The sequence below is a fragment of the Cantharellus anzutake genome (genome assembly GCF_015039405.1).
Source record: "Cantharellus anzutake strain C23 chromosome Unknown EI90scaffold_29, whole genome shotgun sequence".
NCBI lineage: Eukaryota > Fungi > Basidiomycota > Agaricomycetes > Cantharellales > Hydnaceae > Cantharellus > Cantharellus anzutake.
In genome coordinates, this window is record NW_024066979.1 from 780386 (window position 1) to 798951 (window position 18566).

At 48.9% G+C, this 18566-nt stretch overlaps 5 protein-coding genes across 5 annotated transcripts; 4 read left to right on the forward strand and 1 right to left on the reverse strand.

Annotated features, from left to right (window-relative positions):
- Positions 1-2721: 2721 nt before the first annotated feature.
- Positions 2722-4489, forward strand: EI90DRAFT_3016995 (Indoleamine 2,3-dioxygenase; the record flags this gene model as incomplete). Its single annotated transcript, XM_039057062.1, has 4 exons — positions 2722-2823; positions 2898-3116; positions 3176-3933; positions 4018-4489. The coding sequence occupies 4 exons, from the start codon at positions 2722-2724 to the stop codon at positions 4487-4489; spliced, it is 1551 nt and encodes a 516-aa protein (XP_038915289.1).
- A 2403-nt stretch (positions 4490-6892) lies between these two features.
- Positions 6893-10555, forward strand: EI90DRAFT_2923234 (uncharacterized protein; the record flags this gene model as incomplete). The annotated part of the gene is made up of 16 exons (XM_039054812.1): positions 6893-7161; positions 7225-7345; positions 7426-7546; positions 7612-7684; positions 7739-7764; positions 7826-7904; positions 7957-8013; positions 8075-8123; positions 8176-8217; positions 8267-8694; positions 8766-9057; positions 9132-9149; positions 9282-9509; positions 9599-9772; positions 9877-10060; positions 10209-10555. Coding segments are annotated over 16 exons (2508 nt in total), but the record flags the coding sequence as incomplete, so codon positions are not given.
- A 1001-nt stretch (positions 10556-11556) lies between these two features.
- Positions 11557-12921, forward strand: EI90DRAFT_3061475 (regulatory subunit of cyclin-dependent kinase). The gene is made up of 5 exons (XM_039060556.1): positions 11557-11954; positions 12005-12066; positions 12120-12164; positions 12247-12398; positions 12459-12921. The coding sequence occupies exons 2-5, from the start codon at positions 12017-12019 to the stop codon at positions 12497-12499; spliced, it is 288 nt and encodes a 95-aa protein (XP_038915291.1). The 5' UTR covers positions 11557-11954; positions 12005-12016; the 3' UTR covers positions 12500-12921.
- EI90DRAFT_3289954 (uncharacterized protein) lies at positions 12706-14157 on the reverse strand (the record flags this gene model as incomplete). Its single annotated transcript, XM_039067197.1, has 1 exon — positions 12706-14157. One exon carries the CDS (start codon positions 14155-14157, stop codon positions 12706-12708), a length of 1452 nt encoding a protein of 483 aa, XP_038915292.1.
- A 794-nt stretch (positions 14158-14951) lies between these two features.
- EI90DRAFT_3289955 (replication factor-A protein 1) lies at positions 14952-17939 on the forward strand. Its single transcript, XM_039067198.1, has 10 exons — positions 14952-15344; positions 15403-15543; positions 15608-16139; positions 16199-16286; positions 16342-16409; positions 16464-16605; positions 16657-17050; positions 17125-17239; positions 17301-17393; positions 17456-17939. Exons 1-10 carry the CDS (start codon positions 15190-15192, stop codon positions 17567-17569), a joined length of 1842 nt encoding a protein of 613 aa, XP_038915293.1. The 5' UTR covers positions 14952-15189; the 3' UTR covers positions 17570-17939.
- Positions 17940-18566: the final 627 nt, after the last annotated feature.

The following is an 18566-nucleotide window of genomic DNA, read 5'->3' on the forward strand; positions in this document are numbered from 1 at the left end:
CATGCAGGGAATCGGATTGCCTTGCGATGCGGAACAGGTGAACACGCGACTTGACAGTGCATACAGTGCATAGCAACGGCCATTGAGGCACTCGCGTTGTCACGATTGTGTGTTGCCATGGACATTGTGCCACGAGCGCCTCTAGTGGTCTTGATCCATGACAACCACTTCTATGTCAAAAAAGGCAAATATTCATATCGCTGAAAACCGCCGGTGCGAAATCCACCTGGTATTTTGACATGATGAAGGAGCGGGCCTCGGGCTAGACATGTTGACTGTAATGTTGATGCACCCTCGCACAGATGGGACTTGTTTGGTTAGAACTAGTAGACCGTTCGGTTACGCTCGAGCACTCTCAGGGAGTCTGATTCCCAGGCATGTAAAGACGCCGGAAGGCTCATGGAAAGCGATCACAAAGTCCCAAGCACGTACACGACCACGATACAAACTAAGACCCAACAGAGTTCGTTTGCCGCACGTTCAAGAATGGACAAAACTTGCCTGAGAGCCTTGTACGACGCCTCCGCTGTCTAAACACTTCGGATATACAGTAATGCAGATTTTCTTGGACTTGCCCGGTGACTTAAACTAATCTCACTGTATGGCTCCATCAACCCTCAGGAACAGGATCTCTACTCTACCGAGTTTCGCTGACGATGCAGGGTCGTGATGCATTATCATGACATCGACAGGTCCCCCCTTGACTCAAGTTGTTTCATATCGAGTCACGGCAATTTCGGCCAAAGCCGCATTAACCAAATATGTGCGCACATCGCTCGATGTTGAACCTACTTGGTCGCAAGCTCAATTGCAGAACGGTTGTGATGATGTGGTAGGAGCGAGTAGGACATGGAGAAGATCACAAGTCTTGGATAGGAACTCCTCAGACCATTCGGGTGTGTGCGTGAGACATTCAAGATAAGTGAGGGTGACTGAATTGAAAAGCTAGTGTTGCTTTCGCTCAGAAAAGGAAGTTCGATATGAGAACCCCGGAGAAAAAGCGATGATTATGTGATGCGGGTGAGTAAAGAACGTGGAGGGCTTTGGTGGGCAGAGTCTTCAGGTTCGGGCGTTCGGGCGGGTCTGAAGGCAAAAAGGACATCAATGGCCGTGAGATATGTTGGCCACAGCACGGCTCGGGAGAACGAGGAATTAGGCCTCTCTCGCCAATTCCTTACCAAGAGTGCCAGGTTGGAAACGCAGCCGTTCCAGCGTGTACCTTGGGATGCAGTCGTGCTAATCACATTAGGCTTAATATTAGCTTGCTTCAATAGGACTCCAACGGTCTGGACTGCTTGCCTTCGGACTAGGGCCTGGTCGGGTACGGCGGAAGTCACGGGCGATACGTGGAGTGGTCGCAACCGCTCGTGTTTTTCTGGTCAATATCAATACAGATCAGAAAGGAAAGGCGAAGGTCTTGTGAACCCAGTAACATTAGGTACTTGCAATGAGGAAAGAAACAGGAACAGTGAGTGAGCTATTGGGGTAGTGCACGAGGGCTGATTGCAAATGTGCGCGGCGCACATGGGTGATCAGCTGTATGCATATGTGCAGTGGGGCCGCACGGGCGCTACGACAGATTGCTGCGAGGGGGTAAAAACGGAACAAGCTGCATATAGCTGCGAATCAGGGGGACGAGGAGCATGAAACGGAGATACATGGGTCTGTTGTCAAGGTCCTCATATATATGATCAGAGTGCTGAGTGTGCATCCACTCTCATTTGCGATGGGACGAGTCACGCGCGGGGACGTTGGGTCTGATGGGGTTCATGCTGTGCATACGGAGGTCTCCCAAGCATCCTTGATGGAATATGAAGTGAATATGTGATTTTTTTTTCCATCTACAGAACCCCCATATGGTCCATCTAGTGTTCTAGTGAAAGATGAAGGTGAACATTCTCTACATCTGTTCAAATAGATTGGAAACCATTTCTTGATGGTTTGAATGACGATGGATAGAATGATCAACACATGGAACGAACAAATCCCATGGAGGAGTGGGATCTCCGGCTACATTTCTGGACATGTCAGGTACTGCGGACACATGTGTCGACGACTGGCGTGCCATCGTCCGAGGCTCGGAGCTCATGACCACATTGACGATTTTCACTGTAAGCAAATGGAGAATAACGGCTAGGTCTGTACCGAGCGGGGAGGAACATATCGTGGATGGGCGGTGAATTAACATCAGATACTCTCCACCAGATAATTAAAAACGATAAACCAGAAAACGGGAAAGTACACACGAAAAAGAAAGAAGGGAAAAAAGGAAATGGGAAAAAAAGAAAAAGAAAAAATCACTTCCGTTTGAATGGCTGTGCATTTTCCTATCACTAGCCCAAAAATCCTGGGCATTGCCGCTTATGTTGATGGGTTCTTTTTGATTTTTTCACTTTCTTCTCTCGCATAGCTCGCTTTTATTCGCTTTTTTCGTCCATTCCCAATGGCCCGCTGTAATTCTGAGGTTTCCCAATCATATTACACGCAAAGTGTAAAGGATCGATATGCCTCGTCGTGTGAAGTCCACGGTGTCGTCGAATCACTGCTACGGCCTCCTACTCCTCTCGGACTCGGTCAGTTTTCGCTGCTGAGTAGCCCTGGCCACTATAATCTCCAAAATACTGCGTCGCGATAGATTAAAAGGGCATGACTCTTCTTCATTCACCCAACTCGTCCTCACCCTATCTAACCAGTTTTACTTGCTCCTCTCCCATCTTCATCATGCCGTCTTCACCAATGATTACCATCAAGTCCATCGCTCACACCGCCAGCAACATCCTTGGGGCCAAATCAGCTCGCTGTGTCGAGTCTGCTCCCCGATCCGTAAGTCAATTCAATAGCTCCGTCGACCCTTCCAAGCGCCGAAGTCGAATGCTTATACCCAACCCAAACTATAGACCCTCAAGCTCGTTGACTATGACATCTCCCCCGTTACCGGCTTTGCTCCTTCAGCATCACCCTGCACGCGTTTGCCTTCGCCTTTCGATGCTTGGGAGCGAGCGTTAGATCTCGTCAATTGTGGCACCGACTCCGTCGTTAGCTTAGGTGAAGATGCCTCGTCTGAGGCTCTGGCCAAGCGGACTTCCACTGAGCGGTGGCAAGAGAGCATTCGGGCTGTATGTGTCTAATATCCTTGACGCTCACTCGATCCTAATGAATTGACGCCATAACACAGATGCCAGTGCTTGACACCGAAATCCTTCGAAGTTATTCTCAACTGCAACATCGGGCACATCATGTTCTCGCTTATCTTGTCCACTTTTATGTTCATTCTCTAACCCCTAATACTACTTCCGCACCTGTCGTCCCCGCTTCTCTCGCAATCCCACTCTTCGCCGTCTCCGATGACCTTGGCATGGCACCCATTCTCACGTATGCGGATACGGTACTTTGGAACATTGCCCCCCGTGACCCTAGTAAACCACTTGCCCCTGGAAATCTCCGCATTTTGACAACTTTTTCGGGCACGGACGATGAAATCGCGTTCTACCAATGCTGCGCTGACATCGAGCTTCACGGAACTCGAGCTCTCGCCGTCATGGCCGCATATGAGAATTTAGACTTACGCGACTTGGGCCGTCTTCGTGCGGACATCCTTCAAACCGTTTGCACCGGACTCGATGCGCTTACGGAGAATATTGAAGACTTAATTACCATCCTCAGGGATGTGAATGGCGCCTGCTCCCCCATAGCTTTTTACAATCTCATTCGACCTTGGTTTCGTGGTCCGTCGTCTGGCGAAGTTCCTTGGATGTGGGAAGGTGTCGGGCCCGTCAGGGAAGAGTGGAAGAGCCTTTCTGGCCCAAGTGGCGGCCAGAGCACCTTGATGCATTCGCTAGACGTATTCCTCGACATTGACCACACGATGGAGAAGCATGATCTCCGCTCTCCCGTAGTAACACGCGAGGATGCGGATCGCACATTCATGAGGAGGTGAGCTTTTCCACTTAATTAATATGTGTGCCCTCAACCACCCGTCTAATCACTGCTGTTGCAATTCATTTTTTTATCAATCAGAATGCAAGGCTATATGCCTGCAATTCATCGTGGCTTCCTCCACAAGCTGGTTTCGAGTAATTTCTCGCTTCGTTCAATGGCTATCTCCGCTTCTCAAGCAAACTCTCCTCTCGCCCATGAACTCGTAACCAAGTACAACGATGCCGTGTGCGCGATGCGCAGGTTTCGCGACGTTCACCTGAAGATCGCTGGTATTTATGTGGTTGCACAGGCGCGGAAGGCAGCAGTCGAGGCGGGTAAGAGGGTAGTTATACCCTCCGCTTGTCCAGTCAGCGCCATGCTCAGACGAATGGCTGAGGAAGGCGACGCTGACTTGTTAGCCGTCTGCCCCGTCTCTGGTCTTGGACTCGGCGACGTTGTATCCAAACCTTCGGCGTGCCCTATCAAAGGGACAGGCGGTACCCAGCTGCTCGGGTTGCTTAGGGGGAATCGTGATTCTACCACGAGGACGATCATCCCAACCAGGCGGTGAAAACCTGCCTCAACAAAACAGCGTTCGATTCGAACAGCAGTGTTGTTTATATGTTTTATTTACTGTTCTCGGCGGGGTTAATTCCTTTTTTCTTCCTTCTCCTTTTTGGCGTACCATATGGGAAATTCCCCTTCGTTCTGCGCCACCTAGCCTTCGCAATGCTACCCCGACATCGAATCCTTCATTCTCGCATTTGCATCATCATCATTGCTCGCATTCATCAGTAATAGATAGCATCCATCCTATCCGCATTGCATGGACCCTGACATACCTTATTCGTTCTTGATATCCCTTGTAGAATAAACCTGCTACGATAATTTCTTCGTTTCTTCTTTCTTGCTTTCGCATCGACCTCTCCCGTCTCTACGTTACAAATTGACATTATTCAAAGTTCGAAGTATGTGCCTTTGGATGCTGGCTGGCCTCTTCCTGTAAATTCAGTTCTCACTTCATTTTCTGTTGATTGCAAGTCTTTCGATTCGGCGAAGAGAGGAATCAAATGATATTTCAGTTTTTCTGCTGTCCAAGATTTTCTGCTGCCATCGCGACTGCTGAAGATCGAACACTTTTATGGAAATATTTATAACGATCGAGATTTCATTAATGTGGCGATTTTATCAGGATTGATGAATATGTATTGCCCCGTGGATGTATTTCATTTCGGGACTGTTAATCCAACAAATCAAGGAAGGTCCCTGGAGATCAGTCCGTAAATGGGGTTGGCCGTGTTTCATCACCCTTGCGAGTCGTTTTGTTGCCGCAGTGAGCCATCGGCGGTGCAGTCTGATGCTGATCCGCAAAGGGTCAATCAGGGAAGGCTGTGGCTGTGCTTCCCTGTCGCCAGGTCCATGATACGGATCGAGGACGCAGAAGCAGACCGAGGACATCCACGGCACTCCAATCAATAACTCTGTGATAGTTTGGGAATAAAGTAAGAAATGACTTTCCCCCCGTCCCATGGCCCTGAAGGAGAAGGCGAAGGGCATGTATATATGTACATATATGGATCATAGCTTAAGTGTGATCCTTGGAGATGAGTTCGTCAATCAATTTTCTTGCTTGCTCTTTTTGGTAAGCAGTGAATTGCAGCTTTGCACTTCAGACGATGCTTCTGAAATGAAGCCGTTTTCTCCTGAGCAGGGTTGATGAATGTGCAGGAAATTAGTAAAAATGTTGGGCCCCTGGTGTTAGAGCGCTCTTGGACGCCTTCAATGATGACTAGGTCCGAGGATGAGGATAGACGGTAATATGAGTTGCAGACGGACGGAGCATACAAATTCCAGCACAAATAACATTACGGTACTGTGAATGCTGGAGATTCAGGGATTATCATGTAAGAACCAAGGGGTGAATTCTTGCTAATATTCTCTCAGGGGTGGTGGTGGTGGTGGTTCAGATTATTACCCCGCGGCCTCGATGTGTCGCGACTGCCCCTTCAGGTTGCAACCGTAGCATATGAGATCGTTAATCCAAAATAAAATTGCTGGTGTGTGGCTTCTGTCAAGAGGTCCTCGGGTTGGTATCTTCTGGGTGTGTTGTCGGGGTGACGTGAATGGTGGTGACAGTATGGTTGGCGCACCGTGGGAACGTGAGATGCCATTGTTGAGTTGTATTTGCGATATCAACAACCACTAATAATCTAAGCCGCCGAAGTCGCTCTCACGGAGTGATGCAACGTTGATCTACTCAGCAGCTGACGCCGACCAAGAATCACACCACCATTTAGAGATTTAGACCAAACGCACAGTTCTCTTGACTTCTGAACGTTAGAACAATGTCTGGGAGGCCCTTGGGACCGCTTGTGTCAACTCTTGCCTTTGCATTTCTGACACTTCTGGGATTCTTCCTTACACTAAAAGCCCATTATCGTACGTTCCCATCCTTTCTTCTATCTCAGGTCTAGCGTGCGTAGGGTCGCCTTGTCTCTTCCCATGAGATAATGTGCCCTACCGTGCCTGGCATTTACCAGGCTGTCAGCTGACATACCGCAATCTACTTCGTACCCAAATGCATGGCCCCCATCTTTCCACACGGACGCGCTGCATTTCACCGGGAAAAAAAAATCGCTGGGATACGCGAATACCGACTATTTACCCGCATTATTCACCTATCCCCACTTTCAATCCTGGTGCTTTCCCCCGCTCCTTCGCGTGTTATCCCCATTGATGTGTGCAAACTTATGTTTCACACCCTGTAATCTTGATACGCCACCCGGGGAACCCTTTCATCCAACGGTAATTCGTATTGACTGATCTCCGCGATCACCAATGTTTCACTGCTGGAGATCTCCCCTCACCAAATGATCATCTGTAAGCCGTTAGATTCATTGGCGGTCCGGGATGTTGGACCGGAACTCAGAACGCCTCTCGCGATATCTGGATTGGCTGACGGCGATCCTCAACCAGAACTGATCCTAATACTGGACTTCCCATGCTTTCCGAGACGGCCATTCTGCGTGATGCCAAGTCTCTGTCTGAGGTATCATACCGAGCTGAAAACACTACAAAGACGCGATATTTGTACAGAATTGTAGGGACAAAAGAGCACGCCCACGCCGAAGATTGGATGCTTGGGCGCTTACATCAGTTGAAAGCGGAGTGTGACAGGCTTGGTAAGTTGAGAGGCGGTTTGGAATGCGAAGTTGTGAGGCAAGTCGGGAGTGGTTCGCATCGGTGAATCTTGATTTGTTGGTAAAAAAAAAACAGACTGAAATTGTCGTCTATCCATTCAATCAGTTTCGACATGATGGGTCGACGAGTTGACAAATTATACACGAACGTCACGAACCTTATCTTTCGTTTGTCGAATGGAACTCCATCGGGGAAGGAACATGCCCTTCTTGTGAATGCGCATTTGGTAATGGGGGTTATTGAGTGGACCCTACAATTGTCCCTTTGATTCTCACTGACAGCTGTCCATACCTTCTGATTTGGCAGGATTCCACACTTCCGAGCCCAGGGGCAGCTGATGATGCTCTTCCTTCTGCAATCATGCTTGATTGTATCCGTGTCCTTATTCAGACGTTGGGCTGGTCGCCGGCATCCGCAATAATCTTTTGTACGCCGGCGCCCATCGTCCACAAGTGTCACTGATCCGCTATATATGCGCCTTGTTGGTTACAGTATGGAATAATGCTGAGGAGAGTCTTCAAGATGGTTCACACCTTTTTTCCACACAAGGCGAAATGGGCGGGACGTAAGTTTCACCATGCACTGCCTGGCTTGACTGTATTTACGGTATTTGGTGCAGGGCACGGGCTGTTCTCAATCTTGAAGGTGCACCATCCGCGGATTCATAGTAGTCAGGTCATTGCTACTAATTGATGCCTTCATACAGCTGCGGGAGTTTCGGGCCCCGAATTGCTCTTCCAGGCCACATCAGAAGAGATGATTGAGGCATATTCTCACGTCCCTAGGTTTGTGAAACTAGAAGTCGCAAGCAACTCGTCTTCATGTTGCTTCATTCAGGCCATACGGCACCGTGTTAGCGAATGATATATTCAGCAGCGGAATCATTCTGTCTGAGTGCGTGATTGTTTAATCCCCAATGTAGTCGTTGAGGACTTATTACCTGGTTATTGTCTAGCACCGATTTCCGGCAATTCCAAGAGTATCGCAACCTAACTGGGTTAGATGTATGTTTGTTTGCGGTTCCACGGCATAGCCAGATGCTTAATCATGTCTAAGATCGCCATCGTCGGTGGTTCCTATTTGTACCATACTCGAAGGGTGGGTATTCAACAGTTACAGTTGTATGACGTGTCTTATCCTCGCCTAGGATATTGTAGCAAATATTCATCCCGGTGTGACTCAACATATGGCTGAGAATGTCCTAGCACTTCTCAAGTATCTGTCATCTCCTGCGTCACCGATTCCCCGACTCTCAACTTTCAGTCCTCCACAAACAACCTACTTCACTCTCTTTGGCACCTACTTCCTGAGTTGGCCATTTTCCGTCGCCCAGCAACTTCATAATGCCTTGTTGGTGCTCTCACTCGCCCTTGCGTACTCTTCCGCCCCTGTCGGTATCAGTATTGTTGAGTATTTTCACGGAAGTATTTATACCTTGGCGGCAATTCTTGGGGCTGCCACAGGTGCCAACGTTGTGGCTGGATTTATGGCCTATGTGGCGAAGCGAAAGATGAGTTGGTTTGCAAGAGAGTGGTACGCTGCTGCACTCTACGTAGGCCCAGCGATGTTCGGTCAGTCGCTTCCAATTGGAATGTTTGTCCATTGAACCTTTCCCTAGGCTTGTTGTTGCCCCAATGGCTCTTTAGGCACAGAAGTGGCTTATTCCATCGTTCTGCTGCCTCTGAGGTTGTGTCCTTTACTTCCGTTCATTTGTTTTTTGTATCTCTGGCAGTCGGCTTGCAGTATGCTGGCGTCGGCTCCTCCGCCATCGGATTCTTGTGGGGGCTATCATCTTTTCTCGCTCTTTGCTACTATGTGGCGCCAGCGCGGAGGGACTCGGAAGGACTTCCTCTCGTTTCGTATCTCATAGCTCAGATAATACCTGCTTCCTTGGGTGGAGAAACTGCTGCCGTACTCTTGGAAATTTTTGTCCCGCTAGTGAGTGATTTTGGTTTGGGCCCGAAAGGGGTGAGCGTTCGCTTCTGGAAGAAAGCTCAAAGAACTCACCTTAGACGGGACGTACTGGAGATGTTAGTGTGTTTTCCCTTGCTTATCGTTTCATGGGTATCTTCGAGATTTGCATTCTACTTCCCTGTCAACCACGTTAATCGGATCGCCATGCATAACTGATGAACATCTAATCTGATATTTTAATCATCCAGGAGGCACCCTCGGAGCACATCGTGGCCTCGATCGTTGCCATCAGCGTCTTCCTCGTGGTCCCCCACGCCATATCTTTTTCATGGCGGCTGTCGCGTAGATTCCTTCGACGGGTTCTCGCAATACTCGGGGCAATATCAATCCTTATCATAATTGTTTTCGCAACAGGGTGCATCGCTATCTTCGACGAGCTTCATCCTCGCCGATTGTTTATTTTGCATTCAGAAGATGTACGTGAAGGGCTGCTTTCTCGTTATCAACAGCTGTTGCTTTCGCAACCGGATGAATCTGACTAGGCGCTTGCTTTTCTTCTTTACAGCTCTTGAGCGGTGAACGATCGTTGCATGTCAGCGTGGCGGACTCCGCGCCTGGTGTTCTTGGATTAGTTTCAGATATTGCAGACCGTTTCGGCGCAACTGGAATGCCCGACCCTCGCGCCGTGGCCATGGACGAATGGAACGTTGATTGGGATGTGCTTTATCCATTCAGCCAGGTGCGCGATCCTGACCTTGAGATCGGACGCCTCGTGGTCCTCGTGGCTATTTGTGTTGGCCAGAAACAGAAGGCTGATTCCTAATGCGTGATCACATTGAACAGTTCCTTACACCGTTCAAGATTCCACTCCCAACAGCGAGAAGATCTGCTGGAAGCGATCAGCACGATAATGGAGACGATGCGATAGCCACTCTCCGTGTGTTCGCTGAGATGGACCAATACGATGCATTCAATGGCAAGCGAGAATTGCATTTGGTGATAGAACATCCCGGAATCATCTGGCCAGGTGAGCGAATTATGTTTTTTTCAGTACAAGCATCGTTATCGTCCTCTGCAATTTCCATCTCTCCATAGTCCACTGGTGCAGAGTTGACGAGTTTGAATTTGCGTATCAAATTTACTCCCGCATTCACTGACTTTACCCTCACCATCAGTTATTGCATTTGACGCCCATATCTTAAGCTGGAACTTGAATTCCACTCCTCCACCGGATTACGCGCGCCATCACATCAAAGAAGCCTCATTCTATGGCGTGAACAAATGGCAAATATCGTTTGTCCTGAACGTGACCTCGGGCGGAGTGCACCCACCGCCACTACCCATACAGTTCCAGGGGATCCAAGAAAAGGGGATGTGGCCTGGGAAAATTCTCGAACGTGATGCCGCTCGGGGCGCGATGGACTTATTTGAGCAAATTGATGGTTGGTTGCAACATAGAGATGATGGGGTCGTGTACGATGCCATGATGCTGGGTTGCATTACGGGAGCTGTAGAGATCTGATAGAACATCAGTTTCTGAAAAAGGTCGTCTTAAGCCCTTTCAAAACAATGTAGATTACGTGCTTATCCAATTCCGATATTGTCCTAACGGCGGGTGCACGCCGCACCTAAACCCTGGAACTAAGTGAAAAGCAAGGTGGGTGAAAGTGAGACAGTGGCAGCCCAATAGATTGATAAGTGGAGGTGTGATAGTGCAAGGAGCGGCTGAAAGAACCTATAGTACACGAGCGACGCAGTATGATGGCACCCCATGGGGATAGATGACCGCAACTCAAACTCCTATCTTGGGAAACTTTGACACCGTTCAGACATGATCTGGAGCCACATGAGCTAGGCGCACAAGGATGAGCGCAGTCTCTTAATTTCCAAAGGTAGTCCATGGTTGGCGGATGGCGAAAAAATGCTTTGATCCAGAGTAGCAGATAGGAATAAGGTTATCGCGCACGAACCTTACAATAAACTGCCGTCAAAGTGAAATGGAGCTCAACTTTTCTTGATTCGCATTCTCTAGCGAGGTAGAAGCAATAGATCGCGTGGTACATCACAGGCCAGATGACCAGTGTCCAAACAAGGCTAGGTTGCGGGCGGTTGTCCCTCCGCCTCGCTTTATCAATTACAGATGATAATCGTTCAATGAAGAATTACATGTCAAGCGACAAAGTGCTCCAAAGACCTGACCCGGGTATCTCCGCCTATGTTCATCTGGGGAAGAAAAGCTAGCACGCAAAGGAGGCGCACGAAAATGGCGCTATTCTTGGCTGGCTGCCACTGAAGAACTGAGGCTTTTCCAGGTGGATGAAAGTACTCTGCATAGAGTAATCAGATTACACACATGGATTTCGGCTGCGGAGCGAGTGGAAATCCCCGAAAGGACTACTAGCAATTGGGGAACGTATGCACCACAAAACAGCTATGCTGATCATGAGGTATGTTCCAAAGACGAACAAGGAGCAGAAGAAAGTAGATCTCTGTTTTGGGACATGAAAATTGCCCATCACAGGGATGATTTCCAGTGAAAATCCCACTGGGTATGTACTGGGAAATTCCGAAGATACTGTATAGGTAGAGTTGAACGTGAGTCTGCGGCAAAAGTTGATGGGTTCGACCCTGTGCGCTATAAGATATTTGTGTTGGTGTGAAGCATGTTTAGTGGCTTTTCGCTTGTGGCGAGAAGTGGACAGGCTCTTTGAGCGTGCAATGCCTCTGTGCGATGATAACGGACCAGCTCGCCCTTCCGTATCCCACTTTGTCAGATATTTCATTCAACGGGGACTGGCGTGCATGATCGCGTTTTTAGCACACTTGTGGCGTGTCCAGTGAACCATAAGCGCCCTGGCAAGAACACAGATCTCGGTTCTCATTTGGCAACGGAATTCACCGTTAACCCCGTTTGTAACTCCGTACGCCTGTTCGTGCCACTCGGCTTTGACTCAACTACATCTTCTTTCAGTTTCGAGGCACAATGGCGGCGAATCCAAGCCAGAGCGCAAAGTGGAAGGAATACGTAGAATCGTAAGAGTTTGCGCCGGCTCGAATTGCTGTTCCCTGAATTCGATGACATCCAGGATCCATTATTCGCCACGCTACTCCGACGATGTTTACGAGTACAGGCAAGCATAAGCCGAATTGACCTTTCAATGGTTCAGCCTAGCCATGTCAAGTCTGACTCGCCTCGCTCACGCCTTTGTTTAGACATGTCATCCTTCCTAAACCCTTCTTGAAGATGTTGCCTAAACATCTATTCCAGAACAATGACTCTGGTTGCTTGAGAATTCTCTCTGACGAGGAATGGAGAGGCATTGGCATTACTCAGAGCTTAGGTTGGGAACATTATGAGGTTCATGGTGCGCTGTTTGCACAATGCTATAGAGGAACGCCAAAATTGACCTACCCTTATTGTGCAGCCCCAGAGCCCCATGTTCTTCTTTTCCGTCGTCTTAAGTAGACGGTCATTATTTAAGGGTTTAAGAGTCCCTCGCGTGTGGCAGTTCTTAGATGGTGATAATTCTCATTCTGTGTGACGACATCATTCATTCTTCAATCCACCTAATCACGGCATTTCCTTGACACATTTCTCGCACGCACTACGCGACGTAAGGTGACTAGCAATCACGTTTGTGCAAAACAATAGGCACTAGAATGGAAACCACCTTACTTCGTTCGCTTTTTACTACTGATCATCGACGTCAAACTGTGCAGAACTCCTCCCTTTTGCAGCTGAGATTTCTGCTTACGCAGTGACTGCTGCCTCACCCTGTCCTTCGCCTTCCTAGGCTTCTGAGCCTGCGGTATGATGTTTGGCGACGAGCCGACATAGCGGTACGTGCCCGGGATGTATGGATCTTCTAGTGTACTCCAAGCTCCTTTCCATGATTGTGCCATACCCTTTAACGGGACTGAAAGCTTCTCCGGAATGGAGTTCGAAGCCTCGCCTGGATCACGCACAACCGAGGGTACGCCGGTGAGATGTATGTCCACAAATTTGAATGAGCCGCGGCCAGCCTTGATAGCAGCTTCGCGTTGCTCGGGTGAGTACGCCGGTTTGAGGAAAAGCTCGGTGGGCTTGACGCGGCTGCCATGCTCCACTATGTTCCCGGTACTGGTAAGGATATTGGAGACGGGCAAATTGAAAGCGAACCCTCCAACGGTAGCGATGAAACGGGGAGCATGAGCATGAGCTGACTTGTTAGAAATGGCATTCTTGTTTGCGCCCGCTATGCCAGACCGATTTCGATCTCCGTCATCCGCTGGATCAACAAGGTATGGGGATTGCTTAGGGGAGGCATAGAATGCATGCCCTGGGTGAGCGGGGTAAGTAAGAAGTGATTGAATACGCGATGGATTATGGTAGTTGAGGCCGGCCAAGGGGTGTGGGTTGGGGACAATAGCAGTGGTGGCCCCATACGTGCTATGTTCTTCATAAGCTTTATTGCCGAGGAACGATTTGAAAGACCCGTGGTGTGCGTCCATATTTGCTTCCCTGTAGAGATCAACTGGGATGGGCTGTGGAGACTTTTCCATCACTGGTGCTTCGAGCAACTCGGGAGTGTACTGCGAGTGGACATCATGCATAAGGCCTTTCTTTTCTTCCCACCGTCGCCTTTGTATCTGGTTTTGACGTTTTTGCTGGCTGTCGCGGTACTCGTCTCGGTAGCTGCGCACGTTATCAAGGAAACGCTGATACTCCTTTTTGGTCATACGCAGCAGGGGTTTCATACCGTGGTACACGATGGTACGCTTGGTGGGGGGGCTAGGATCGTAGTCTGAGTCTACGGCCCATTGGTCCGGATAAAAGTACGTTTTCTCAGTCCACCGACTGGGGGACGTGAACATGGGCCCTCCAAGCTCTTCGGTGCGTTCAACCCTCCGCACCTCATCCTCTGCATCTCTCCACTCCGTTTGGTACTCGGGAGTGTCAATGTTTGAGATGAGAATGTTTGGATTTCGTTGGCGAGCCAAGCGCGGCAATGGACGCTTTAGGCCGAAGTCCCCACGATGGACATGACCACCATAACTTGTGTAAACTTGGTATATTGATGGATCGTACGAAGCAAACTTGGACTGGCGCAGAAGTCTTGCAAACTGGGAAGGCGACACTGACATCCGCCTCGTTGACTGTGGCTCTGCAGCGTGGGACACCGGAAACAACCGAGCAGCGAATATATAACACACCGCGAAATTTTCATTGAATCACTTCAGTTGACGTTCCATGAAGCATGGGTTCTATCTTTACTGGCCCGCGCATAGAGGTATCGTCCAAGAAAATTATTCTTTCTCGTACGAGAAAGTGCTCAGGATTCAAGTAAAACGATCTTTGCCGAATTCCTCCCTTTGGTCGAGGGATCATGAAGCAGGATTACCTGACGTCTCCTACAATTTTTTATGTTCTCCAACTGCTTTCTGTACTGTACTGAGCTCAGTCGCAAATCAATCTGTTCACTTGTATAACTCCTTGCTCTTTGATTGTGAGTAGCCTATGCTTATGAGTGGCTTTGGTAGTGATGGGCCGATGATGATGATATTGGTAATCCGCTCATTGCAACCCACACACTCTGCAGGAGTGCTTCTGGTGGTGGAGCGAGACTTCCCAAGTCGTGCTTCTGTTGAAGCGCTGATCTGGTGCTTGGTCACGGTGTGGTTGCAACTGGGGAGTTAAAGGCGAGTCTGAGGCTCATTCTTACCAAGTGTCACTGCATAAGAAATTTTTGGAGTGGCATCCAGAATATTGCTCACATTTGTCCTATAGGTTTTCGGGATTACACCGTTCTTCGCCTCTTCTTGAAACTGCGTGCTTCCCAAGATACATGATATTTGTTTGAGTCGAATGTTAGAGTACGTTACATAACATTGCAATATTGATCTTCGTTCAACGTTGTCGCTGTTCATATCCACAAATCCACAACAATCGCAAAAATACTGCTATTGAGAACTAGGTCATGGGTTTGAATGTTTCGTGCAAGTTCGGCCTAAGAAGATGGTCTAGTACGGATTTAAGCCGTATCTCCGTGACGCGCCTTTCATCTCATCCTCAACCACGCGCCGAAGCCTTCGCCGCGTGATCGCGTCCCTTGTATCCCACTTACGGTCTTATACGCATAAGAAGACACTTGAGACTCATTACGGCGCGGTACCAGCATGACCAACCCGCCTGAACTGACGTCTGGAGCAGTTGTAGAGTTGATGCGTTCTGACGGCGACTCCTCGCCAAACTTCCAGCCTCGCCTTCAGCTCCTTGGTTTTAAGCCACTGGGTGCGCAGAATGCAGACCCGAGTGCGCCTGACCGGTATCGGTATGTAGTGCCATCCGGCGCTCAGGGTTAAACTTGCAACTGACGCATTCATGAAAAGCCTCATGGTCTCGGACGGAGAGCATCTCTGCCAGGCGATGCTAAACACCAAACTGAACTATCTTCTTGAGCAAAAGATTCTAGAGAAAAACTTTGTTTTCACGCTCGTACAGTACGTGAACAACGTCGTGCAAAACAAGCGGTAAGCCATCCGATCATTGTTCCATTGTCGATCTTCTCGTTACGATCCAAACTCTGTTCCTCAGGCTGTTGATAGTTTTGAAAATCAACGAAACTGACGTCCACCGCTTTGGTGAACGCATTGGATCCCCAACTGCACTGGATCCGAAACCAGACGCGAACATCCTTGCCGCCGCCAGTGCTGCCACTGCTGGCTCCCGATCGCCCGCTCCCAGCTCCAGCACCACTGCTCCAGTTGAAACCTATGCTTCTCGCAATCCTCCCGCCGAGAAACCCCCCGCCACCTTTCCGATTGAAGGACTAAGTCCTTACCAGAACAAATGGACCATCAAGGCCCGTGTGACTTCAAAGTCTGAAATTAGGTTGTGGTCAAACAATCGGGGTGATGGGAAACTCTTTAGTTGCACGTTTATGGATGAAACGGGCGAGATTAGAGCGACAGGGTTCAATGCCGCAGTCGACGAACATTATGAGAAACTTCAGGAAGGAAAGGTGTACTATGTCTCGCGGGCAAGGGTGAATATTGCTAAAAAGAAATACGGCTCTTCCACAAATGAGTACGAGATTACACTCGAAAGAACCTCGGAGATCAAGGAGGCGAGTTCGTCACGAATCTCGATTAGGAATATTATTCTTATCCTATCACAACGCTGTAGTGTATGGATACCGCAGACCTCCCGGAAGTCAAGTATTCCTTTGTTGAGCTATCGCAGATGGAATCACAGCAGAAGGATGCTCTTGTGGGTGCGCACTTTCGATCTTAGTTTTTCTCAGGTTCTTGCTTAGTTTTTGCAATCAGACGTATTGGGAGTGGTTCACGAAGTTTTCCCTTTAGGCGAGATTTACTCTAACAAGACGAACAAATCAGTATGCTACTCTAGGATTATTGGAGATGTGATGTTCACTCTTGTGGTACTACAGGTCGCTAAACGGGAATTGACGCTCGTTGATAACTCGGGATATAGCATCCGTATGACATTGTGGGGCAAGCAGGCCGAATCTTTCGACAACCACAGTAACCCTGTCATTGCTTTCAAGGGTGTCAGGGTGGGCGATTTTGGCGGTGAGTTCGTATGATTACTGCAGGATGATCCAAAGCCCTTACGTTGTACAGGAAGAAGCCTGGGTATGTTCAGCGGCAGCTCCATGCAAATTGACCCAGATAGTCCTCAGGCGCATCTGTTGCGCGGGTGGTATGATTCAGGTGGGAAGGCAGAGACCTTCCAACCACAGACACCTGGCGGTGGATCTGGTCCTTCTGGGATGTCCTCTGGCGGCTTCAACCATAAGGAACTTTACCCCATTGCCATCGCGCAGGAGAAGTTCCCTGGATTGCGTGACACGCCGGATTACTTCTCCCTTCACGCTACCATCGTCCTCTTTCGGGAAGAGAACCTCTACTATACGAGTTGTCCTGGGCCAAAGTGCCAAAAGAAGGTGTTGGAACAGGATGATGGGACATGGAGGTGTGAGAAGTGTGCAAAATCCTATGAGAATTGCGAGTATCGGTAGGTGATCCGTCACATTCCCACGTCGTGCACTCGCCTAGGGCTGATACATCCTGGACACGTACATGTCTTAGTTACTTGCTCAGTGTTTCGGTTGCCGACCACACGGGTCAAGTGTTCCTTCAGGGATTCAACGAAGTTGCCGAGCAGCTTTTGGGGATATCGGCGAAGGATTACCACAATCTGATGGTAAGTGCGCCACATTATGTTACTTTGTTGAAGCATTCCCGATATGCTAATGATTGCCCAGCACCAAGATTCAGATGCCGCAAAAGCTAAACTGACCGAAGCCAAAGGTAAAGTGTGGAATCTATCGTGCAGGGTGAAACAAGAAACCTATAATGTGAGGGTCTTGATTTGTTACTACATGGACACAATTTCATATCCCTCACTAATAAATTGTAGGGTGTGACTCGTCCACGATATGGTATTAATCAGGCTTTTGCTCCCGACTACGCAAAGGATGGCTTGCACCTGCTTGAGTTGGTGAGAAAATATCCTCCCAGCGAGGGCGCTTAAGTTCAGCAGAAGTAGTGGCTGAGATGAGTGTTACTTCTCCATTTTCGTTTTTTTTTCGGCTGCTTTCACTTGGTCCCACCAGCCGCTTTGTATGACGTCGTATAGTCTGTCTTAGTTACGGGTATTGACTACTATCTGATCTGTCCCTGCCCGACTTCGCCTCGTGAGGCTCGCCGCGCTGGAGCGCGCAGATGGGGATTGATTCGCCGCTTGCTGAGACCATGGCCTGGTTGTTTTCCCGCGTGAAACCTGCATGGCTGCGTGTGCTTTTGCTTGGACCCCATTCACACGACTGTTGATGTACGCAAAATATCCGGAGCACAATATTTGAGTCTTACTGTACAAGCTTGTGGCTATGTAGTGGAATGAGTGGTCACTGATGAATCATACTCTGACCATACTTCACGCTGATATCCTGAAAGGCATTTATACTTATGATCCCCGTGGAAGCTCACTTATTCTGTTTGCTGGTCACCTCATGCAGGTTCTCTGATCGGTCATGCTCGACATCGGATCTTGCTTGAGTTCAAATGCTTTGCAATTTCAGTCAAAACCGAGGTGCTCCTCTCACGCGTCAGGTATTTCATTCAAGGGTGCACCCACCTCAGGTACAGTCGTTGATATACTCTCTCAGTAGAATATATCCAAGTCAAACTGATTCGTTGATCCATTGTGGCCCCCACTTTGCCCCCACTCCCACTGATTTTCTCTATTGTCTTATTATGACACAGGAATTAAAACAAGATTGAGTAGTCGCAAAGGTCTGGAACAGCGCAATTCCCGCGTGAGCAGCTGAGCCGGCGTTGAAAAATTTTTTGGATGGAGCGTGATATCAGAAACGGTCATTGGTCAAGCGCCCGCACCAGAGACTCCATTTAGGGAAACTTGAGATTTTCAATTGAAATCAAAGCTGCCAACAACCCCTGCGCCTCGATGGTCTCGAGGTGCGTTTTGGCGGAAACCGTTCATGATGTGGAGGTTGGTTACTTTCCAGGCA